We start from the raw sequence: 24,297 nt of genomic DNA, 5'->3' as shown, positions 1-24,297 counted from the left end.
TGGGCTCCAGGCGCGGGCGGAGCGGTGGAGGGCAGCGCTCCGACTCCGGAAGCGCAGCGGTTGGCCCCGGGAGCCACAGGTGCGTTGGGGCCTCTGTTGAGGGCTGAAACGGCCTAAACTGCAGGGCCTGAGGGGGCCGGCTGTGACCAGGGCCTGGGTGCCCTGAGTCACTGAACTTCATCTTTTCTCTGCCCTGGCCAACAACCAGGCAGCCCAGAGACCCCCTCAACACAGGTGGGTCACCGACTCCCCACTGTGGAGCCTCCGGGTGGGAAGTGCCTCGGTGGGACTGTGGGACCTCTGTGGGACTGTGGAAGTGGGGACATAGCAGGGTCTGACCCTGAGGCTGGGTGGCTGGGTGGAGGAAAGCACCAGGACTGATGAACGAGAGGCCCTGAGTCCAGGGCCGCGGGTCTCATTCCCCTCCGTGAGGCCCTGGGAGCGCAGGCCCTAGACCAAGATGCCCGCTCTCAGGGGGCCTGGGCACACCCCCTGCCCTCCCAGGTGTGAGTCCTAGAGCCAGGGCTGTCTTCATTAGCCCACTCCCTCTTCTTTTAGAAATGTAGAACCCTGAGTCAGAGAGGGGGAATGACTTTCCCCAGCTCACACAGCACCACAGACTGCAAATCTCCCTCCCTAAGACACCGGGGTGACATGGAGGAGGCACAGGCCCTTAGAAGCCATGATCTTGAGCAAGTAATGTTGGCAACTTCTGAGACCTTTAGCTCTTTGATCTACAAGAGTAGGCATTGAGGTGTGCTAGTTGAGGGAAATAAGGTCTGTGACGTGCCCAGCCCTTGGCAGCCTCACTCGGGGATGTCCTTCTCCCTGCAGATGCTGCTGTGAGCTGCTGTGGCTACCCTAGGTCCCCCCTTGCCCCATCCCACCAGACCTCTGGGTCCTCATCCCCACAGGGCTTGCTCTGTCCAATTCTCAGGGGCAGCCAGTGAAAGTAGAGTCCAGGTAGCACTGTCATTTTGGCTAGGCCACTGGACGCTTGGCCTTGGTTTTCCCATCTATGAAGTGGACAGGGCCTTCCTGGTAGTGGCATTTGGGGTGCTACTAGTGTCTCTTTCGTAGGTGGCAGGGGAGTCTCCACAGTGTGCGGGAAACCCAAGGTGATGGGGAAGATCTACGGTGGCCAGGACGTGGTGGCTGGCCAGTGGCCATGGCAGGCCAGCTTGCAGTACCAGGGCTCACACGTCTGTGGAGCTGTCCTCATTAACTCTCGCTGGGTCGTTTCCACTGCCCACTGCTTTCTGAAGTAAGTCCTCCTTCCAGGGTGCCAGCACAGGCACTGGCAGGGGAGGGGGATATGGGGGAAGAGGAGAAGAGGGGTGATGGGCATCCCACGTCAGCTCCTCTGGGCTTTTCTCTGGGGCAGTCTGTGGCCTTCAGATGCATGTCATTCCTGCCTTTGGCCTGTGTACCCTCCACCTGGACTGTCCTCCCTGCTCACCTGCTCAGATCCGCCTCATGCTCTGCCATCAGCCCCTGTGCCTGTGCTTCAACACAGATGTGCCTCAGGAGAGTGGCAGTGTCCGTCCTGGCTGCCATGCAGTGTGGACCAATCTCAGATCACAGCTTCTTCTTAACGTCCCCACATTTCCAGGTGTCAGATTCTAGGCAGGGACCTGGGACCGCATGTCTGGCCAGCAGCTGGGCAATTCTTCTTGTTACTCCTGCACAACTGTGTGCCCAGGAGTAGTCATGGCCGCTGGTGTGCGTTGTGGGGAGCCATGGTGCCAGGCTGCATAGGTGGGAATTGGGGCTCCCTGGGAGAGTGACATGGCTGCTCAGGAGTCTAATTCCCCTGGCCGTCCTGGGCCTGGCTCAGTGCCTGGGTCTGAACAGATGAGGAGGGGTCCCCAGGGAGTTGGGGCATCACAGCCCAGGTCTGGGAGCTGGAACTTTCGGAGCTTAGAGTCCTATTGGCGCCTACTCCATACGACGATCCATGCAAGCCCCTTTGTGACATCAGGGGTGGCAAGTCCCCACCTCACCCTGTCTCCATCCTGTCACAAGAGAAGGCCCAACATGGGTGAGAAGGGCAGATGCATGGGCTGGGGGTTCCGGAGAAGGGCTATGCAGAGCGAGGGGCTTGCTGGAGGGGAAGGGTTTGGGCAAGGGGAGCATGAGTGGGTCTCCAGGTGGACGAGCCGTGCAAACAGTCAGGGAGGTGGGAAGTTTCAGCACCTGTGTTCAGGGAACAAGGCAAGGTTCTGTTTCCTGCACTCATTTGCTCATTTATTTAACAAATCTTTTGTGAGTCCTTATAACTAAGTGGAGAAGCAGCCCTTGGGCAGGAAGGTGTTTAAAGAAAGGAGAGGTCAGGAAGAGTGTGGGGCCAGAAGGTGGACTGTAGGGAGTCTTGGGAAGGGTAAAGTTAGAGCTGGGATTGAGCCAGAACTCCTCCTGTGTACAATCAAAGACCTTCATTTGATACGCCACCAAAGATCTTTCCAGCACAAGGATTCAATGCTCCTCTGATTCTAGTGTGTGATGGAGAAGCCGTGTGTCTGAGGTTGTAAGTAGAATAGCAATTAGCCCCAAGAAAGAAGGACTCCTGAACGCTAGAAATGGGGAGATAAAAGCTGTCTAGCATCATGTGGGGTAGAGGCCTGTGGGCAGTTAGATGAGGATGCAGGGAAAGAGCTAGCCCACACGCAGAGATGATGGTGACAATGTGCCCTTCTTCCTCCAGAAAATCTCACGCCCCGGAGAACTACCGGGTTCTGTTAGGAAGCACCCAGCTGCACCAGCACACCCAGCACACCCGAGAGATGTCACTGAGCCGGATTATCATGCACCCAGACTTTGAGAAGTTACATCCCTTCGGGAGTGACATAGCCATGTTGCAGCTGCTCTTTCCTGTGAATTTCACCTCCTACATCATCCCCGCCTGCCTCCCAGTCCCTGGCATGCAGCTACCCAGTAACTCATCCTGCTGGATAACTGGCTGGGGGATGCTCAACGAGGAAAGTGAGAGGGTGTAGGAGAGTCGGGTTGGGGGCAGATGAGGGTGGGGAGGAGGAAGGGGAGAAGGACAAAGGAGGGAAGAAGGGAGGTGTGGCTCCTCCTGAGGGGTCCCCAAGCAAAGAGGCACTGGACCTTGGCCCACTAAGCGTCATTTCTAGAGGAGTGGACCATTCTAGTTCTAGTTCTGAAAGTGTGTGATGGTAAAGCTTCAGTGTTCCCTAAGTGCAAAGGTTTACACTGAAAGTCTGGGAATCTTTGACTTTTGGAATCAAGATTCTGGGTTCTTGAAGTCTTTCTGGTTCTGGATTCCAAGCTTTTAATCAACCATGGATCTGAGATGACTTGATTCAACTCAAAGGTCATGCTTGGGGCCTGGTCCATTGCAGGCCACTGACAAACAAACACCCTGATTTCCCATTGCCACAAGAGGAGCTTGGGAAAAGTGGAAGGAAAACACACGTACGACTTCTGACCTCTGAGCCTGCCTGATGAAGTTAGAATGATTATGACTTAAGAGTGTTTCACTCTCTGAACCTCACTTTGCTCTTCTCCCAACACAGCTCAGCTATCTACTTTGGAAGCTTGTTAGGTGCACTGCATAACGCAGGAAAAAAATTATGTTTTTTAAGATTGAAAGAGGAGAAATGTAGGCAAAGACTTATGAGCCAGAGTCTTTATTAAAGAAAGGAGTATTTATGGTTGGGGGAAATGCTTATGGTGCAAAATTAAGGGGAAAAAGAATATATATTTTAATTATTTGTAGGGTCATAATTTGGTACCGTGTTTCTCAACAGAGGTGCTACAGGCATTTTGAACAGACCCTGTCTTCATTGGGTGGGAAGTGCCAGCATCCCTGGCCCTTGCCTACTAGTATGTCATGAACACTCCCTAATCATAGGACAAACAACCAGGTTCCCAGCATTCTCACACCACATACACAACACATACACACCACACATACACCACATTTCAACACACATTTCACACACACACACACACACACACACACACACACACACACACACACACACACACACACACACAGACTGTTCCTCCTTGAGGACAGAAACCCTGTCTTTCTTGTTTTAATATCCCAGGCTGTGGCCCGGGCAGGGCCAGGCACCTTGTAGGTACCCCACTGCTGCCACCCTGGTCCTATAGACCATAATTGCTTGCCTGTACCTCCAGACTGGTCTCTGAGATCCCACCCTGTGTGCTATACTTTAGTCTCCACATAGCTGTCTGAGTGTTTTCTTTAAAGCAGGAGTCATGCCAGTTCCCTGCTCATTACCCTCAGTGCCTTCTCATTTATACCTAGAAAAAAGTCATAACTCCCTACCTTGGCTCTCAGGCCCTGTGTAATGTTGGCCCCAATTCCTCTCTGCTCATCTCCTACTACATCCCTTACCCACACCATCCCAGCCAGCAGGCCTCCTTCCTGCTTGAAAATGCCAAGGCCATCGCCACCTCAGGACCTTCACCTTGGCTGCCTCCCTGGCCTCACTTGCTCTCCCTGCTAACCTTGGCATGACTCATTTCTTTACATGTACAACTCAGCTGCTCCTCTGAGGAGTTTTACTTGATCATATGAGCTAAAACAGGCAACCTCTAATAGCATATGTCCCTGTTTTATTTCCTTTACACCACTTATTAGATCTAAAACAATTCTACTTATGTACTTCATTTACCCTGTTGATACAAAAAGCTCAGCTTCCCTGTACACCAGTGCTAAATAGAATCTTGGAGACAGAGTTTTGGGTGAAGTAGAAAAGGATAGCTTTATTACTTTGCCAGGCAAACGGGGACACAGTGGGCTCCTGCCTCGAAAAACTGTGTCTCTACTTGGAGAGGATAGTGAGAAGTTTCATAGTAATGGTTCAAAGAGGGCATGATCAGCTCTTGGACGTCCTGCTGATGAGGTGGGGGTGAGGTAAGTAAGAGTCAGCATCATCAACCTTCAGGTTCCAACTGGTCTGGGCTCTACATGCTTGTGGGCAGCATACCATTGTTAATCATTAACTTCTCCCACCTGGAGGGGGTTTCAGTATCTGCAAAACAGCTCAAAGATATTGTTTTGTATATCCATTGTTGGGGAGCCAGGACCTTGCCCCAGGGCTGCACTATGTTTCTCTTGACTGTTTCTCACTGGTCTCGCATCCCCTCCCTTCCCTGATTAACAACTGCTTGAATCTGCCCGTTGGAACTCAGAGAAGGTCATGGAGGCTGAATGAAGTCTATTTCCTGTAATCAAAGAAATGGGGGACACAGAAAGCCTTTGTGCCCAGGAGCCCCTCAGGGCCCTGCTCGGTATCCCTGTCTCCCCCAACTAAGAATGTTCCTGTGTATCATTAGTGTCTAAAAGATACTGAACACAAGGACAGAGGAATAAATGAGTGATTGGATGAGAGGGTGGATGGGTGAAGGGTAGGTGGGAGGATGAGTGGGTGGAAGGAAAGATGGGTGGGTGGGTGAAAGGATGGTAGGCAGAGATAGTTGGAGTGCGTGGAGATGGATCAAAAGATGGGTAAATGGGCAAATGGATGGAAGCGTGAGTGGATGAATGGGACATGAGGAAAGAGGAAAGATAGGTAGATGGATAGAGGAATTGGTGGATGGATGGAAAGGTTAATGCTAGACAAATGGAGAGCGGATGGGATGGTCTGTGAAAGGGTAGGTAGGTTGGTGAATGGTTGCTAAGCACCACTGAGTGGCATGTGTTGGTGGGATTTGCCTTTTTCCTTTGTAGAATAGGAGAGGTGTGGTCTATTGCTATGAGGGAGGTGGAGGGAATAGGATGAGTTTGGAAAAGTTTGAGAAAAGGGGGAGGGCTTACTAGGCATAGGTAGAAGACTGAAACCGTGCTGAAGGCTCAACTGTGTTGAGAAAAGTCCATGTTGAAGTGGTGAACAGTAAGGCAGAGTAGCCTGTAGCTAAGCCACAGCACCCTTCACTGATTTCCTCCTTATCCTCGCAGCGCCTCTGCCCGAACCCTTCCATCTCCAGGAGGGTAAGGTGGGCTTCATTGAGAACAAGTTTTGTAATATATTTTACGGACTTAGAAAAGGCAAGAACTTCTCCGTGCATGAGGACATGCTGTGTGCTGGGGACTTCTCGACAGGAAAGGCCATCTGCCAAGTGAGTAAGGTCATTTCTGTTCTTCCCTTGCCTGTTCTCAGGGCCTCAGTTTCCCTAGGGGAGGGGCTGTGTTGCCTCTACTGTCTTTGTGGAGACCCCTGGGACTTCCCATTTCCTCCCTCCACATGTCTTCCTGGGCTCAATTCCTTGGCAGTGTCCCCCAGGATAGCCCCTTCCTAAGCCCCTTGCACATAAGGGCATCTACTGGCAGCACCCTCAAACAGCATCTTTTTATGAGGCATACCTTAAAGTTTTTATTTAAGTATAACATACATACAAAAGAATCTATTCATGCTGTTTTCATAAGTTGGATGAACTTTCACATAGTTACGCAACAGATGACCAATACCCCAGAGGTCCCACTCACACCTCCTTCCTATCACCAACACCCAACAGAAACCACCATCTTCACTTTTGACAACTTAGATTCGATTCTGAATATTCCATAAATAGAATTTATTTCCAGTTGTCAATCTTTCGTGTCTTTATATTTGTGAGATTCATCCAAACTGTTAAATGTAGTTATAGTTTGTTGAGTCTCATTGCTCTACAGGACTCTATTGTGTGAATTGAATTCTATGATCAGTTCTACTCTTGATGGGTATTTTAGAGCTTTCCAAGTTTTTCATTTCATTTCACTTCCAAATATTTTATCTTCTATTTCACAGAAACCCTTGAGTAGAATTGTTGAATTAAAAGGAATGTGTATATTCAGCTTTGGCAGATATTTCCTAACAACATCTCCAAAGTGGTTGCACCATTTCCACTCATTCCAGCAGTGGATGAGAGTTTAATATTTATTTATTTTATTTATTTATTTTCCTTATTTTTTTTTGGCTGTGTCGTGTCTTAGTTGCACCACAAGGGATCTTTGCTGAAGCATGCGGGATCTTTCGTTACGGTGCGCGGTCTCCTCCGGTTTCTCTCTGGTTGTGGTTCTCAGGCTTCTCTCTAGTTGTCGCGTGTGGGTTTTCTCTCTCTAGCTGTTGTGCGTGGGGCTCCGGAGTGCATGGGCTCTGTAGTTGTGGCATGCAGGTTCTCTTGAGGCGCACGAGCTCATTAGTTGCGGCACGCTGGCTTAGTTGCCCCTGCGGCATTTGGGATCTTAGTTCCTCAACCAGGGATTGAACCCGCGTCCCCTGCATTGGAAGGCAGATTTTTTACCACTGGATCACCAGGGAAGTCCTGGATGAGAGTTTATATCCTCACCAACACTTTGCACTTTCCATCTTTTCTCATTTTGATAGCTTATGGTGGTTTGCATGTCCCTGATGACAAGTTAAATGTACTTTCATATGTTTATTGTCATTGGATGTCTTCTCTAAAGTTTCCCTTCCAGATTTTCCCCCCTCTCACTTTTCTGTTGGGGTGTCTTCTTTTCCTTTAGGGGCTCTTTGTGTATTTTTACATATTACAGGTATGAGTCCACTGTTGGATATTTGAATTGTAAACATTTCTTTCCTCTCTCTGTAATGCCCAATTTTAGAGGTGGGCAAACAGGTCCGGAGAGGGAAAGTCGCTACCCTAAAATAAGGCAGCACAACCTGGTCCCCCGTATTCTGACTCCAAGCCTAACCTGACCTCCACCATATCCGCCTCAGGGCCCAGCCTCCCAAGCTGGCATCATGTGCGGAGCTCTTGCATAGATGGCATTGTGGAGTGGAGGGGAGAGTATTAGGGTTCTGGAGTTAGAGACACTGCTCTGCCCTGAAGGTCTTTTCACTTTCTGAGCCCATGTCCTCATTTATACTGTAGGATTCTGAGGCCTCCTTCATGGGATTGTCGAAAGGATGGTGTAGTGGGTTGGATAGTGTCCCCTACATTTGTAACCATTTGGGATCTCAGAAAGTGACCTGATTTGGAAATAGGTCTTTGCAGGTGTGATTAGCTAAGAATCTCGAGATGAAACCATTTTGAATTTAGAGTGGGCTGAGGGATAGACAGAGAGGTACTTGATTTCAGACTTCTGGTTTCCAGAACTGTGAGAAGAGAAATTTCTGTTGTTTTTATAGTTACCCAGTTTGTGGTAATATGCTTTGGCACCCCAGGAAATGCACACAGGAGGGATGGGATGCGCCTGGTCCTTGAGAAGGCCTCACGGACAGCTGTTTTCACGGCAGCCCAGTGGAGCTGCTGAGCCAGAGGGAAGAAGCTTGGCCACCTGCCCTCCTGGTAGGCGGTAGACCCAGCTTTCTTGGTTCCCAGTGCACAACCCATGGCTGTCTGGCTTGGGCCGTTGTTCTCACAGAGTCAGCTGCACCTGCAGGTGAAATAAAGGGCTGAGTCCCCCGAGTCCCCATCTGGCTGTCACCGTAGACCTCCCTTCCAGCCTGGAGAGGTCATGGCCATGGAGTTCAGGGCCGGAGCCCTTTGCCTGCTTGCCTGCTGGACATCCATTCTGCCTCTTGACCCCACCCCCTCTCGTTTCTCCCCAGGCTGAGGACACCATTGAGCTGGACACCCAGGAGCCCCAGCACATGGCCCCTCCTGCCCCCCTTAGCCTTTCAGTCACCACAGCCTGTCTGAGAGGTTCCATCTAGATTCATCTTCTGTCACATGCCTGCTCTGGTCCCCAGCCTCCAACTGGGGCTGCCTTCTCTCACTGAAGTGCCCTCCCCCAGCACAGGACACCCAGAAACAAGTCTGAGGAGAGACAGACCCCAGGAGCACTCAGTGCTCAGACTGTGGGGCAGGACAGACCTGGGTCCAGTCTTCAGTCTGTAATTTAGTGATTACGACCTTCGATAACCCATGAAATGGGGTTGTTAACGGCCTCCACTTAATAAGGTCCTTATAGAAGATTCAGTACTGTGCCTGGCATTCAGTAGGTGCTTAACACCTGCTGGCTTTCAATCTCCTGGCCTGGTCTGCCTCCCTCTATCTGGATTGTACCTGTTCTCCTGGGCCTGTCTTAGACCTGTCCTCTCACCCAAGGTAGAATTCATTGCTCTGGCCCTGCCCAACACACACACACACACACACACACTGTTTGCTGCGTGTCTTCAGTAGTGCAAAGTGCAGCTCACTTTGCGTGGGATACATTAGTGTTGGGCCTTCCTCTGCCTTCTGAGAACTCCCCAGGGGCTAGGAGGCTATTGGAGCCCTTCCCATCTCCCTCGGACTGGCCCAGAATCCATCATAATATAGACAACCACATGGCTCATCTGCACGAATCCCTGAGGCCTGGAGTGGACAGGGACCAGGCCTTCCCCTGGCCTTGAACAGCTTGGGGTGGGTACACTGTGGGGAGGGCCAAGGGCACCCCAGCTAGGGAGCACAGAGGGGAAGAGCTGAGGTGATGATGGCACATTCCCAATCTCCAAGAAGACCCCGTGTATGACTTTCTTGGGTCTGCGGTGACAAATCACTTCAAAGTGGGTGGCTAAAACAACAGAACTTTATTCTCTTACATTTCTGGAGGTCAAAAGTCTAAAGTCAAGGTGTTGGCCAGGCTGGTTCCTTCTGGAGACTCTAGGGGAGAATGTTTTCTTGCTTTTGCTAGCTTTTTCGAGGCCGCCAGCATTCCTTGACTCATGGCCCCTTCCTCTGTCCCCAAAGCACATTGCTCTTACCTCTGCTTCTGTCATCACATCTCCTCCTCTGACTCTGACCTCCTGCCTCCCTCTTTCCTCATGAGAATCTTTCTGATTACATTGGGTCCACCCAGATAATCCAGGATAGTCTTCCTATTTCAAGATGCTCAACTCCATCACAGCTGCAGAGTCCCTTTTGCCACGTAAGGTAACATAGCCAAAGGGTCCAGTGATGAGGATGGGCATCTTTGAGGGTTATTTTTGGCCAGCTACACCATGTACCCTTCTCTCTCCTTCAAGCCGCCACTTCCCCCACCCCCTCCTCAGCTGGAGATCTTCTCATTTCACTGAGAACGCCAAAGCAATCAATCAGCCTAGAGCCCATTCATCTTGCCAGCCCCACCCTAGCATCTTCCATCTCTCCTGAGCCTCATGGCCCATCCCAGCCAGTCTGTCCTGGAGCTCTGGGTGCCCAAAGGCTCTCCTGCTAGGTGTGGTGGTACCTCAGTGGTAGAGCTCCAGCCAGAGGGATGGCCAGAGGCAGGGAGTGCGGCAATGCCTAGACAGGTGTGGACGCTGGGAAGACACTTTCTTGAGGCCTCCCTAGATCATCTTGGGAAGGGAGTTCCTGTGCAGGGTCCTGGCTCCAGCCAGTGGCATCCCAGTGTTCATGTGCATACGAGTCCATCTGTGCTCACCTGCCAGTGAGGGTTCAGGATATTTGGGCAATGCCAGGATTAGAAAGAACTTCCACTGAACCCTTTGAATGGCATCTAGTCCATATTGGATATGTGCTAAATGGGAAATTTACCACATTACCATGGGTTAGGAAGGCTGGGGCGGGTGCATTGCGAGGCCTCCTGGGATCCCGATGGCTGCACAAGGACTCTGTGTCAGGCATATTGGTAGGAAGGGTGACTAGAGCATTGATTCAAGGCTTATTGCCAGGCCACTAAGTCCTGAGTCAGCTAAGCAGAAAGGAGACACCAGGCTCCAACTGCTGGAGGTCTGTGGACATCTTGGGCCAGGCTGGCCTGGGCCCCTACACAGAAGAGAGCAGTGTCATGTGGGCTTGGGGGGCAGTGAGTTGGGCCCCTTCAGACTGTGGAGAGCAGGAGCATGGGGGTGGGTGAGGAGGGTGCTGGAAGTCGACTCTAGGAGCAGAGGTCTGAGGACTGCCAGCCTGCACCTCAGCCTGGCATCAGGCCTCCTCTCTCTGTTTCCCACTTACTCTGCTAGACCCGCCACATTCAACAGCCCTCTATGCTGCAGGCTGGAAGCCCCATCCTCAAGGCCTGGGTCATGTACTCCAGTCCAACTCAATTGTCCCGCACTCTGGGAACTTCCCTCTACCTCCGTGGGGAGCTGGTCCTTGTTCCTCCATATCCCACGAGTGACAGTTCTTTACTTTGGGAAAGATCCTTACTCCCTTGTACTACAGACACCTGGCAAAATGTCTTACTTCCTATTAAAGGCTGAATTATGCCCCCCCCAAAATACATATGTTGAAGTCCTAACCCCAGTACCTCAGAATGTGACTTTTTTTTTTTTGGTTGCACCATGTGGCATGTGGGATCTTAGTTCCTCTACCAGGGATGGAACCCATGCCCAATGCAATAGAAACGTGGAGTCTTAAACCCCGGATCTCCAGAGAAGTCCCCAGAATGTGACTTTATTTAGAGTAGAGCCTTTAAAGAGATAATTGAGTTAACATGAGGTCGTTAGGGTAGCCCCTAATCCAATATGATTGGTGCCGTTATAGGAAGGGAGAATTTGGACACAGAAACACACAGAGGGAAGACAATGTGAGGACACAGGGAGAAGATGGCCATCTATCAGCCAAGGAGAGAGACCTTAGACTTCTGGGCTCCAGAACTGTGAGGTGATAAATTCCTCTTGTTTAAGCCACATTGCCTGTGGTATTTGTTATGGCAGCTGGAGCTGACATATCTTTCCTCTGAAGGCCTGTGCACCCCCATGGCAGGAGTGGTGTCTGCAAGTGAAGACACCTTTCTCTCTCCCCAGCTGGACTCCTTCAGTGTCCTCACTCCTGCTTTCCTCCTGGGATAGTCTCCCTGCCCGGTCCTGTTTCCTTGACCACGGAGTCAGACAACAGACCTCAAGGGAAAGGGTGAGTGCTGAGGATCACAGCGGGCAATAGGGCCCCAAGACAGGAGCAAGATGACTCTTTCATTAGTTTTTATTTGTTTTTTTCATGCTTGGTTTGTGGGGTGGCAGCAGTTGGACAGGAAAGCAAAGAAGGGACCACTGAAAGGTGATGGGGCTGCGGGAGGGGAGAGGCAGAAGGTTCCAGCGAGGAGACTGGGCCCTGAGGCAGAGAGCAAGAGCAGAGGGGCTTGGGGGATCACTGCAGGACTTTCCATACGGCCCCAAGCATGAACAACAGCAGGGGCCAGCTCTGTGGAGGCACAAAGGCTGTGCCAGGCCCAGGCGAGCCCGCAGCCTGCAGAGTCTGGTATGGAAACAGGGTCTGAGGAGGAGCGGATGTGGGCTCAGGGAGAGGTGTGAGTCTCTGGATCTCGACAATCCAGTCGGTGAAGTAGGTGACGTTGGTGAAGATGCTGGGGTAAATGGGATGACGGCAGTCAAAGCCCCAGCTGGACAGCCCCATCAGAACCCAGGCACTGGCGAAGTCACAGACGAGGGGCCCCCCGGAATCGCCCTAGGAAAGAGATGGGAGTTCATGTGGGTGACTGAGCCAGGTCTGAGAAGACCAGGTAGCAAGGTGGGGCTTATGAGTCTCTGCCATCCAGGCTCACTCAGGTGCACCTCTGTGAAAGTCCCAACACCAGCGTCCCACTGCCGAGCAGCCCTATTAGGCCATGCAGGCAGGCAGTGGAATCGTGCTATAGGAAGTTCCTGATTGACCCTCAGGACAATCATTGATCTAAACCTATCAACATATGGACCTCTGTGCCCAGCGAGGCCCTGGTGGTCCAGGACGGGCACTATCCAAGGCCGAGAAGGGACAGCTGCACCATAGGGCCCAAGAGAGCTGCTCTGTGAGTAAAGCCTGGCCAGCTAAAGCTGCGTCAGTCCCCAGCTCTTGCAATACCCTGAACTGCAGCAGCATGTGCCCACGTGGGTCCTCCTCCTTTTTCATTCATTTAGTTAGGCCTTTAATTTTTCTCTCAACTTCTTGGTTGAACATTTTCAGAAAATGCCCATACCCAGGCGTGGTGGAGGCAGCCTGTTTTGCTTGGGGAGAAGATGGGGGTCCCCAGAAAGCTGCTGAAGTCCTAAAATGCTGTCAGGGCAGGACAATCTGCTTGGAAATCCCCTCACTCATCAGCCAAAGCGAAGGTCCCATCCTTGGGGGTGGGGGTGGGGGAGCAGGGGCCATAGCCATGCTTGCTGCTCCTCCACTCACCTGTCCAACACGCACATCAAGCATCCAGGACAGCCTCCGCCTTTGGGCACAGCGGTGAAATGACAAGGCTCCTCTTTTGCGGTGCTTTTGTAAATAAGCCAATTAGCCTGCCATTGTCAGATGTGACATGTGGAAACAAGCCATGGAAGGGACAGGACAGGAAGGGAAGGGCACTTCATAGGGTGGAGGCACAAAGCTTTCCTGTGCTGAGACTCCAGGCAAGAAACAACCTAACTTTCTGATTCAGGAGAAGGGGGAGCAGTAAGTGCAGACAAGGAGAGGAGGGTTGGGCCAGGTGTGGGGGGAGGAAGAGCAGTGATGTGTGCGGAGCAAGGGGGATAGATGGGACATGGGGTCACAGGGCCTTATGGTGGGGGGTTAGAATTGACCCCCATGGAGAACTGTCTAGGTTATGTCTAGCACCTGGATCACTCTGGTGCTGTGTGGAGAATGAACCAGTTGGGAGGTAGCTACAGGACGGAAGGTGAGAGATTAGTGATGGGGAGGGGCCAGGGCAGTAAGAAACAGTCAGATTTGGGGCAATATGTTGAAGGAGACAACAGGACCTTTCAAATCTGAGCCTTTCTCACCAACCAGGGAGGAACTGCAGAGGGGAAGCAGCAGGCTGAGCACGGAGCCCTGGGCTCTCCAGCATTTAGAGGTGGGAGGGGAGGGGACCAGGTGCACAGCAGAGTAGCTGGCTAGTCCTGGTGCCCAGGAAATGGGAGTGAGACTTGCTGAAGTGCTGAGTGAGAGGAGGACTCAGGTCCACAGGTGGCTCTGGCAAGACAGGCTCTTGGGGATGTTGGTCATGTGGCTCTGGTGGCACATTGGCGACACTCCTGGGTGGAGTGGGTTAGATTCAGTGCTGCTGTGATTCTTTTGGGGAAGGAAGGCAGAGAAACTGGGCAGTTGCAGGAGGGAGAGTGCTGTTGCACGTTTACACAGGAGCCAGGAAAGAGGGAGACAGAAGACGTGGAGCAGGAGAGCCTTTGGGCACCCAGAGCTCCAGGACAGACTGGCTGGGATGGGCCATGAGGCTCAGGAGAGATGGAAGATGCTAGGGTGGGGCTGGCAAGATGAATGGGCTCTAGGCTGATTGATTGCTTTGGCGTTCTCAGTGAAATGAGAAGATCTCCAGCTGAGGAGGGGGTGGGGGAAGTGGCGGCTTGAAGGAGAGAGAAGGGTACATGGTGTAGCTGGCCAAAAATAACCCTCAAAGATGCCCATCCTCATCACTGGACCCTTTGGCTATGTTACCTTACGTGGCAAAAGGGACTCTGCAGCTGTGATGGAGTTGAGCATCTTGAAATAGGAAGACTATCCTGGATTATCTGGGTGGACCCAATGTAATCAGAAAGATTCTCATGAGGAAAGAGGGAGGCAGGAGGTCAGAGTCAGAGGAGGAGATGTGATGACAGAAGCAGAGGTAAGAGCAATGTGCTTTGGGGACAGAGGAAGGGGCCATGAGTCAAGGAATGCTGGCGGCCTCGAAAAAGCTAGCAAAAGCAAGAAAACATTCTCCCCTAGAGTCTCCAGAAGGAACCAGCCTGGCCAACACCTTGACTTTAGACTTTTGACCTCCAGAAATGTAAGAGAATAAAGTTCTGTTGTTTTAGCCACCCACTTTGAAGTGATTTGTCACCGCAGACCCAAGAAAGTCATACACGGGGTCTTCTTGGAGATTGGGAATGTGCCATCATCACCTCAGCTCTTCCCCTCTGTGCTCCCTAGCTGGGGTGCCCTTGGCCCTCCCCACAGTGTACCCACCCCAAGCTGTTCAAGGCCAGGGGAAGGCCTGGTCCCTGTCCACTCCAGGCCTCAGGGATTCGTGCAGATGAGCCATGTGGTTGTCTATATTATGATGGATTCTGGGCCAGTCCGAGGGAGATGGGAAGGGCTCCAATAGCCTCCTAGCCCCTGGGGAGTTCTCAGAAGGCAGAGGAAGGCCCAACACTAATGTATCCCACGCAAAGTGAGCTGCACTTTGCACTACTGAAGACACGCAGCAAACAGTGTGTGTGTGTGTGTGTGTGTGTGTGTTGGGCAGGGCCAGAGCAATGAATTCTACCTTGGGTGAGAGGACAGGTCTAAGACAGGCCCAGGAGAACAGGTACAATCCAGATAGAGGGAGGCAGACCAGGCCAGGAGATTGAAAGCCAGCAGGTGTTAAGCACCTACTGAATGCCAGGCACAGTACTGAATCTTCTATAAGGACCTTATTAAGTGGAGGCCGTTAACAACCCCATTTCATGGGTTATCGAAGGTCGTAATCACTAAATTACAGACTGAAGACTGGACCCAGGTCTGTCCTGCCCCACAGTCTGAGCACTGAGTGCTCCTGGGGTCTGTCTCTCCTCAGACTTGTTTCTGGGTGTCCTGTGCTGGGGGAGGGCACTTCAGTGAGAGAAGGCAGCCCCAGTTGGAGGCTGGGGACCAGAGCAGGCATGTGACAGAAGATGAATCTAGATGGAACCTCTCAGACAGGCTGTGGTGACTGAAAGGCTAAGGGGGGCAGGAGGGGCCATGTGCTGGGGCTCCTGGGTGTCCAGCTCAATGGTGTCCTCAGCCTGGGGAGAAACGAGAGGGGGTGGGGTCAAGAGGCAGAATGGATGTCCAGCAGGCAAGCAGGCAAAGGGCTCCGGCCCTGAACTCCATGGCCATGACCTCTCCAGGCTGGAAGGGAGGTCTACGGTGACAGCCAGATGGGGACTCGGGGGACTCAGCCCTTTATTTCACCTGCAGGTGCAGCTGACTCTGTGAGAACAACGGCCCAAGCCAGACAGCCATGGGTTGTGCACTGGGAACCAAGAAAGCTGGGTCTACCGCCTACCAGGAGGGCAGGTGGCCAAGCTTCTTCCCTCTGGCTCAGCAGCTCCACTGGGCTGCCGTGAAAACAGCTGTCCGTGAGGCCTTCTCAAGGACCAGGCGCATCCCATCCCTCCTGTGTGCATTTCCTGGGGTGCCAAAGCATATTACCACAAACTGGGTAACTATAAAAACAACAGAAATTTCTCTTCTCACAGTTCTGGAAACCAGAAGTCTGAAATCAAGTACCTCTCTGTCTATCCCTCAGCCCACTCTAAATTCAAAATGGTTTCATCTCGAGATTCTTAGCTAATCACACCTGCAAAGACCTATTTCCAAATCAGGTCACTTTCTGAGATCCCAAATGGTTACAAATGTAGGGGACACTATCCAACCCACTACACCATCCTTTCGACAATCCCATGAAGGAGGCCTCAGAATCCTACAGTATAAATGAGGACATGGGCTCAGAAAGTGAAAAGACCTTCAGGGCAGAGCAGTGTCTCTAACTCCAGAACCCTAATACTCTCCCCTCCACTCCACAATGCCATCTATGCAAGAGCTCCGCACATGATGCCAGCTTGGGAGGCTGGGCCCTGAGGCGGATATGGTGGAGGTCAGGTTAGGCTTGGAGTCAGAATACGGGGGACCAGGTTGTGCTGCCTTATTTTAGGGTAGCGACTTTCCCTCTCCGGACCTGTTTGCCCACCTCTAAAATTGGGCATTACAGAGAGAGGAAAGAAATGTTTACAATTCAAATATCCAACAGTGGACTCATACCTGTAATATGTAAAAATACACAAAGAGCCCCTAAAGGAAAAGAAGACACCCCAACAGAAAAGTGAGAGGGGGGAAAATCTGGAAGGGAAACTTTAGAGAAGACATCCAATGACAATAAACATATGAAAGTACATTTAACTTGTCATCAGGGACATGCAAACCACCATAAGCTATCAAAATGAGAAAAGATGGAAAGTGCAAAGTGTTGGCGAGGATATAAACTCTCATCCAGGACTTCCCTGGTGATCCAGTGGTAAAAAATCTGCCTTCCAATGCAGGGGACGCGGGTTCAATCCCTGGTTGAGGAACTAAGATCCCAAATGCCGCAGGGGCAACTAAGCCAGCGTGCCGCAACTAATGAGCTCGTGCGCCTCAAGAGAACCTGCATGCCACAACTACAGAGCCCATGCACTCCGGAGCCCCACGCACAACAGCTAGAGAGAGAAAACCCACACGCGACAACTAGAGAGAAGCCTGAGAACCACAACCAGAGAGAAACCGGAGGAGACCGCGCACCGTAACGAAAGATCCCGCATGCTTCAGCAAAGATCCCTTGTGGTGCAACTAAGACACGACACAGCCAAAAAAAAATAAGGAAAATAAATAAATAAAATAAATAAATATTAAACTCTCATCCACTGCTGGAATGAGTGGAAATGGTGCAACCACTTTGGAGATGTTGTTAGGAAATATCTGCCAAAGCTGAATATACACATTCCTTTTAATTCAACAATTCTACTCAAGGGTTTCTGTGAAATAGAAGATAAAATATTTGGAAGTGAAATGAAATGAAAAACTTGGAAAGCTCTAAAATACCCATCAAGAGTAGAACTGATCATAGAATTCAATTCACACAATAGAGTCCTGTAGAGCAATGAGACTCAACAAACTATAACTACATTTAACAGTTTGGATGAATCTCACAAATATAAAGACACGAAAGATTGACAACTGGAAATAAATTCTATTTATGGAATATTCAGAATCGAATCTAAGTTGTCAAAAGTGAAGATGGTGGTTTCTGTTGGGTGTTGGTGATAGGAAGGAGGTGTGAGTGGGACCTCTGGGGTATTGGTCATCTGTTGCGTAACTATGTGAAAGTTCATCCAACTTATGAAAACAGCATGAATAGATTCTTTTGTATGTATGTTATACTTAAATAAAAACTTTAAGGTATGCCTCATAAAAAGATGCTGTTTGAGGGTGCTGCCAGTAGATGCCCTTATGTGCAAGGGGCTTAGGAAGGGGCTATCCTGGGGGACACTGCCAAGGAATTGAGCCCAGGAAGACATGTGGAGGGAGGAAATGGGAAGTCCCAGGGGTCTCCACAAAGACAGTAGAGGCAACACAGCCCCTCCCCTAGGGAAACTGAGGCCCTGAGAACAGGCAAGGGAAGAACAGAAATGACCTTACTCACTTGGCAGATGGCCTTTCCTGTCGAGAAGTCCCCAGCACACAGCATGTCCTCATGCACGGAGAAGTTCTTGCCTTTTCTAAGTCCGTAAAATATATTACAAAACTTGTTCTCAATGAAGCCCACCTTACCCTCCTGGAGATGGAAGGGTTCGGGCAGAGGCGCTGCGAGGATAAGGAGGAAATCAGTGAAGGGTGCTGTGGCTTAGCTACAGGCTACTCTGCCTTACTGTTCACCACTTCAACATGGACTTTTCTCAACACAGTTGAGCCTTCAGCACGGTTTCAGTCTTCTACCTATGCCTAGTAAGCCCTCCCCCTTTTCTCAAACTTTTCCAAACTCATCCTATTCCCTCCACCTCCCTCATAGCAATAGACCACACCTCTCCTATTCTACAAAGGAAAAAGGCAAATCCCACCAACACATGCCACTCAGTGGTGCTTAGCAACCATTCACCAACCTACCTACCCTTTCACAGACCATCCCATCCGCTCTCCATTTGTCTAGCATTAACCTTTCCATCCATCCACCAATTCCTCTATCCATCTACCTATCTTTCCTCTTTCCTCATGTCCCATTCATCCACTCACGCTTCCATCCATTTGCCCATTTACCCATCTTTTGATCCATCTCCACGCACTCCAACTATCTCTGCCTACCATCCTTTCACCCACCCACCCATCTTTCCTTCCACCCACTCATCCTCCCACCTACCCTTCACCCATCCACCCTCTCATCCAATCACTCATTTATTCCTCTGTCCTTGTGTTCAGTATCTTTTAGACACTAATGATACACAGGAACATTCTTAGTTGGGGGAGACAGGGATACCGAGCAGGGCCCTGAGGGGCTCCTGGGCACAAAGGCTTTCTGTGTCCCCCATTTCTTTGATTACAGGAAATAGACTTCATTCAGCCTCCATGACCTTCTCTGAGTTCCAACGGGCAGATTCAAGCAGTTGTTAATCAGGGAAGGGAGGGGATGCGAGACCAGTGAGAAACAGTCAAGAGAAACATAGTGCAGCCCTGGGGCAAGGTCCTGGCTCCCCAACAATGGATATACAAAACAATATCTTTGAGCTGTTTTGCAGATACTGAAACCCCCTCCAGGTGGGAGAAGTTAATGATTAACAATGGTATGCTGCCCACAAGCATGTAGAGCCCAGACCAGTTGGAACCTGAAGGTTGATGATGCTGACTCTTACTTACCTCACCCCCACCTCATCAGCAGGACGTCCAAGAGCTGATCATGCCCTCTTTGAACCATTACTATGAAACTTCTCACTATCCTCTCCAAGTAGAGACACAGTTTTTCGAGGCAGGAGCCCACTGTGTCCCCGTTTGCCTGGCAAAGTAATAAAGCTATCCTTTTCTACTTCACCCAAAACTCTGTCTCCAAGATTCTATTTAGCACTGGTGTACAGGGAAGCTGAGCTTTTTGTATCAACAGGGTAAATGAAGTACATAAGTAGAATTGTTTTAGATCTAATAAGTGGTGTAAAGGAAATAAAACAGGGACATATGCTATTAGAGGTTGCCTGTTTTAGCTCATATGATCAAGTAAAACTCCTCAGAGGAGCAGCTGAGTTGTACATGTAAAGAAATGAGTCATGCCAAGGTTAGCAGGGAGAGCAAGTGAGGCCAGGGAGGCAGCCAAGGTGAAGGTCCTGAGGTGGCGATGGCCTTGGCATTTTCAAGCAGGAAGGAGGCCTGCTGGCTGGGATGGTGTGGGTAAGGGATGTAGTAGGAGATGAGCAGAGAGGAATTGGGGCCAACATTACACAGGGCCTGAGAGCCAAGGTAGGGAGTTATGACTTTTTTCTAGGTATAAATGAGAAGGCACTGAGGGTAATGAGCAGGGAACTGGCATGACTCCTGCTTTAAAGAAAACACTCAGACAGCTATGTGGAGACTAAAGTATAGCACACAGGGTGGGATCTCAGAGACCAGTCTGGAGGTACAGGCAAGCAATTATGGTCTATAGGACCAGGGTGGCAGCAGTGGGGTACCTACAAGGTGCCTGGCCCTGCCCGGGCCACAGCCTGGGATATTAAAACAAGAAAGACAGGGTTTCTGTCCTCAAGGAGGAACAGTCTGTGTGTGTGTGTGTGTGTGTGTGTGTGTGTGTGTGTGTGTGTGTGTGTGTGTGTGTGTGTGAAATGTGTGTTGAAATGTGGTGTATGTGTGGTGTGTATGTGTTGTGTATGTGGTGTGAGAATGCTGGGAACCTGGTTGTTTGTCCTATGATTAGGGAGTGTTCATGACATACTAGTAGGCAAGGGCCAGGGATGCTGGCACTTCCCACCCAATGAAGACAGGGTCTGTTCAAAATGCCTGTAGCACCTCTGTTGAGAAACACGGTACCAAATTATGACCCTACAAATAATTAAAATATATATTCTTTTTCCCCTTAATTTTGCACCATAAGCATTTCCCCCAACCATAAATACTCCTTTCTTTAATAAAGACTCTGGCTCATAAGTCTTTGCCTACATTTCTCCTCTTTCAATCTTAAAAAACATAATTTTTTTCCTGCGTTATGCAGTGCACCTAACAAGCTTCCAAAGTAGATAGCTGAGCTGTGTTGGGAGAAGAGCAAAGTGAGGTTCAGAGAGTGAAACACTCTTAAGTCATAATCATTCTAACTTCATCAGGCAGGCTCAGAGGTCAGAAGTCGTACGTGTGTTTTCCTTCCACTTTTCCCAAGCTCCTCTTGTGGCAATGGGAAATCAGGGTGTTTGTTTGTCAGTGGCCTGCAATGGACCAGGCCCCAAGCATGACCTTTGAGTTGAATCAAGTCATCTCAGATCCATGGTTGATTAAAAGCTTGGAATCCAGAACCAGAAAGACTTCAAGAACCCAGAATCTTGATTCCAAAAGTCAAAGATTCCCAGACTTTCAGTGTAAACCTTTGCACTTAGGGAACACTGAAGCTTTACCATCACACACTTTCAGAACTAGAACTAGAATGGTCCACTCCTCTAGAAATGACGCTTAGTGGGCCAAGGTCCAGTGCCTCTTTGCTTGGGGACCCCTCAGGAGGAGCCACACCTCCCTTCTTCCCTCCTTTGTCCTTCTCCCCTTCCTCCTCCCCACCCTCATCTGCCCCCAACCCGACTCTCCTACACCCTCTCACTTTCCTCGTTGAGCATCCCCCAGCCAGTTATCCAGCAGGATGAGTTACTGGGTAGCTGCATGCCAGGGACTGGGAGGCAGGCGGGGATGATGTAGGAGGTGAAATTCACAGGAAAGAGCAGCTGCAACATGGCTATGTCACTCCCGAAGGGATGTAACTTCTCAAAGTCTGGGTGCATGATAATCCGGCTCAGTGACATCTCTCGGGTGTGCTGGGTGTGCTGGTGCAGCTGGGTGCTTCCTAACAGAACCCGGTAGTTCTCCGGGGCGTGAGATTTTCTGGAGGAAGAAGGGCACATTGTCACCATCATCTCTGCGTGTGGGCTAGCTCTTTCCCTGCATCCTCATCTAACTGCCCACAGGCCTCTACCCCACATGATGCTAGACAGCTTTTATCTCCCCATTTCTAGCGTTCAGGAGTCCTTCTTTCTTGGGGCTAATTGCTATTCTACTTACAACCTCAGACACACGGCTTCTCCATCACACACTAGAATCAGAGGAGCATTGAATCCTTGTGCTGGAAAGATCTTTGGTGGCGTATCAAATGAAGGTCTTTGATTGTACACAGGAGGAGTTCTGGCTCAATCCCAGCTCTAACTTTACCCTTCCCAAGACTCCCTACAGTCCACCTTCTGGCCCCACACTCTTCCTGACCTCTCCTTTCTTTAAACACCTTCCTGCCCAAGGGCTGCTTCTCCACTTAGTTATAAGGACTCACAAAAGATTTGTTAAATAAATGAGCAAATGAGTGCAGGAAACAGAACCTTGCCTTGTTCCCTGAACACAGGTGCTGAAACTTCCCACCTCCCTGACTGTTTGCACGGCTCGTCCACCTGGAGACCCACTCATGCTCCCCTTGCCCAAACCCTTCCCCTCCAGCAAGCCCCTCGCTCTGCATAGCCCTTCTCCGGAACCCCCAGCCCATGCATCTGCCCTTCTCACCCATGTTGGGCCTTCTCTTGTGACAGGATGGAGACAGGGTGAGGTGGGGACTTGCCACCCCTGATGTCACAAAGGGGCTTGCATGGATCGTCGTATGGAGTAGGCGCCAATAGGACTCTAAGCTCCGAAAGTTCCAGCTCCCAGACCTGGGCTGTGATGCCCCAACTCCCTGGGGACCCCTCCTCATCTGTTCAGACCCAGGCACTGAGCCAGGCCCAGGACGGCCAGGGGAATTAGACTCCTGAGCAGCCATGTCACTCTCCCAGGGAGCCCCAATTCCCACCTATGCAGCCTGGCACCATGGCTCCCCACAACGCACACCAGCGGCCATGACTACTCCTGGGCACACAGTTGTGCAGGAGTAACAAGAAGAATTGCCCAGCTGCTGGCCAGACATGCGGTCCCAGGTCCCTGCCTAGAATCTGACACCTGGAAATGTGGGGACGTTAAGAAGAAGCTGTGATCTGAGATTGGTCCACACTGCATGGCAGCCAGGACGGACACTGCCACTCTCCTGAGGCACATCTGTGTTGAAGCACAGGCACAGGGGCTGATGGCAGAGCATGAGGCGGATCTGAGCAGGTGAGCAGGGAGGACAGTCCAGGTGGAGGGTACACAGGCCAAAGGCAGGAATGACATGCATCTGAAGGCCACAGACTGCCCCAGAGAAAAGCCCAGAGGAGCTGACGTGGGATGCCCATCACCCCTCTTCTCCTCTTCCCCCATATCCCCCTCCCCTGCCAGTGCCTGTGCTGGCACCCTGGAAGGAGGACTTACTTCAGAAAGCAGTGGGCAGTGGAAACGACCCAGCGAGAGTTAATGAGGACAGCTCCACAGACGTGTGAGCCCTGGTACTGCAAGCTGGCCTGCCATGGCCACTGGCCAGCCACCACGTCCTGGCCACCGTAGATCTTCCCCATCACCTTGGGTTTCCCGCACACTGTGGAGACTCCCCTGCCACCTACGAAAGAGACACTAGTAGCACCCCAAATGCCACTACCAGGAAGGCCCTGTCCACTTCATAGATGGGAAAACCAAGGCCAAGCGTCCAGTGGCCTAGCCAAAATGACAGTGCTACCTGGACTCTACTTTCACTGGCTGCCCCTGAGAATTGGACAGAGCAAGCCCTGTGGGGATGAGGACCCAGAGGTCTGGTGGGATGGGGCAAGGGGGGACCTAGGGTAGCCACAGCAGCTCACAGCAGCATCTGCAGGGAGAAGGACATCCCCGAGTGAGGCTGCCAAGGGCTGGGCACGTCACAGACCTTATTTCCCTCAACTAGCACACCTCAATGCCTACTCTTGTAGATCAAAGAGCTAAAGGTCTCAGAAGTTGCCAACATTACTTGCTCAAGATCATGGCTTCTAAGGGCCTGTGCCTCCTCCATGTCACCCCGGTGTCTTAGGGAGGGAGATTTGCAGTCTGTGGTGCTGTGTGAGCTGGGGAAAGTCATTCCCCCTCTCTGACTCAGGGTTCTACATTTCTAAAAGAAGAGGGAGTGGGCTAATGAAGACAGCCCTGGCTCTAGGACTCACACCTGGGAGGGCAGGGGGTGTGCCCAGGCCCCCTGAGAGCGGGCATCTTGGTCTAGGGCCTGCGCTCCCAGGGCCTCACGGAGGGGAATGAGACCCGCGGCCCTGGACTCAGGGCCTCTCGTTCATCAGTCCTGGTGCTTTCCTCCACCCAGCCACCCAGCCTCAGGGTCAGACCCTGCTATGTCCCCACTTCCACAGTCCCACAGAGGTCCCACAGTCCCACCGAGGCACTTCCCACCCGGAGGCTCCACAGTGGGGAGTCGGTGACCCACCTGTGTTGAGGGGGTCTCTGGGCTGCCTGGTTGTTGGCCAGGGCAGAGAAAAGATGAAGTTCAGTGACTCAGGGCACCCAGGCCCTGGTCACAGCCGGCCCCCTCAGGCCCTGCAGTTTAGGCCGTTTCAGCCCTCAACAGAGGCCCCAACGCACCTGTGGCTCCCGGGGCCAACCGCTGCGCTTCCGGAGTCGGAGCGCTGCCCTCCACCGCTCCGCCCGCGCCTGGAGCCCAGCCGGGGGCGGCCGTGGCCGTGGCCGGGGACCCTCGCAGCTCCAGGGTGGCCACGGGCAGCAGCAGCAGCCAGAGAAGGGCCACAGGCTGGCCTCGGCCTTGGGCGATCCACGCCTCCGTGCCCATTGCCAGGGTTGCTG

At 51.5% G+C, this 24,297-nt stretch overlaps 2 protein-coding genes across 7 annotated transcripts; one reads left to right on the top strand and one right to left on the bottom strand.

The window, feature by feature from the left end:
* Nucleotides 1–295: 295 nt before the first annotated feature.
* On the top strand, nt 296–17,803 carry LOC309664834 (putative serine protease 47). 5 transcript variants are annotated; one of them, XR_014266071.1, is made up of 6 exons: nt 296–1,264; nt 2,705–2,982; nt 5,954–6,114; nt 11,410–11,529; nt 11,673–11,778; nt 15,784–17,803. XR_014266071.1 is itself a non-coding variant. In XM_082470694.1 (5 exons), the coding sequence occupies exons 1-4, from the start codon at nt 1,122–1,124 to the stop codon at nt 11,503–11,505; spliced, it is 678 nt and encodes a 225-aa protein (XP_082326820.1). In that variant the 5' UTR covers nt 297–1,121; the 3' UTR covers nt 11,506–11,529; nt 15,784–17,803. The 5 variants fall into 5 exon arrangements, 2 of the variants coding, with proteins under 2 accessions (XP_082326819.1, XP_082326820.1); XR_014266072.1 differs by having other exon boundaries at nt 297–1,264; nt 11,611–11,778; XR_014266073.1 differs by having other exon boundaries at nt 297–1,264; nt 11,410–11,778.
* Nucleotides 11,820–23,862, bottom strand: LOC309664835 (putative serine protease 47). Of its 2 annotated transcripts, XM_082470695.1 has the most exons (3): nt 22,894–23,862; nt 21,176–21,453; nt 11,820–12,330 (listed from the first exon to the last, which is right to left on the bottom strand). In XM_082470695.1, the coding sequence occupies exons 1-3, from the start codon at nt 23,034–23,036 to the stop codon at nt 12,302–12,304; spliced, it is 450 nt and encodes a 149-aa protein (XP_082326821.1). In that variant the 5' UTR covers nt 23,037–23,862; the 3' UTR covers nt 11,820–12,301. The 2 variants fall into 2 exon arrangements, 1 of the variants encoding a protein (XP_082326821.1); XR_014266074.1 differs by lacking the exon at nt 11,820–12,330 and adding an exon at nt 14,765–18,204 and having other exon boundaries at nt 21,176–23,862.
* Between the last annotated feature and the right edge of the window lie 435 nt (nt 23,863–24,297).

This window comes from Balaenoptera physalus (genome assembly GCF_965194825.1).
Source record: "Balaenoptera physalus genome assembly, chromosome: 7".
NCBI lineage: Eukaryota > Metazoa > Chordata > Mammalia > Artiodactyla > Balaenopteridae > Balaenoptera > Balaenoptera physalus.
The sequence above is the reverse complement of the archived record's forward strand: the minus strand, read 5'-3'. Positions and strand labels throughout refer to the sequence as shown.

Excerpts from the sequence above, each read along its gene's own strand:
- LOC309664834 (XM_082470693.1), top strand. The coding sequence starts at position 1,122 with ATGGGGAAGATCTACGGTGGCCAGGACGTGGTGGCTGGCCAGTGGCCA. Across the intron at positions 2,983-5,953 it reads GGGGATGCTCAACGAGGAAA|CGCCTCTGCCCGAACCCTTC; the intron begins GTGAGAGGGTGT and ends TTATCCTCGCAG. Across the intron at positions 6,115-6,782 it reads CAGGAAAGGCCATCTGCCAA|AAACCCTTGAGTAGAATTGT; the intron begins GTGAGTAAGGTC and ends TCTATTTCACAG.
- LOC309664835 (XM_082470695.1), bottom strand. The coding sequence starts at position 23,036 with ATGGGGAAGATCTACGGTGGCCAGGACGTGGTGGCTGGCCAGTGGCCA. Across the intron at positions 21,454-22,893 it reads ACTGCCCACTGCTTTCTGAA|AAAATCTCACGCCCCGGAGA; the intron begins GTAAGTCCTCCT and ends TTCTTCCTCCAG. Across the intron at positions 12,331-21,175 it reads GGGGATGCTCAACGAGGAAA|GGCGATTCCGGGGGGCCCCT; the intron begins GTGAGAGGGTGT and ends TCTCTTTCCTAG.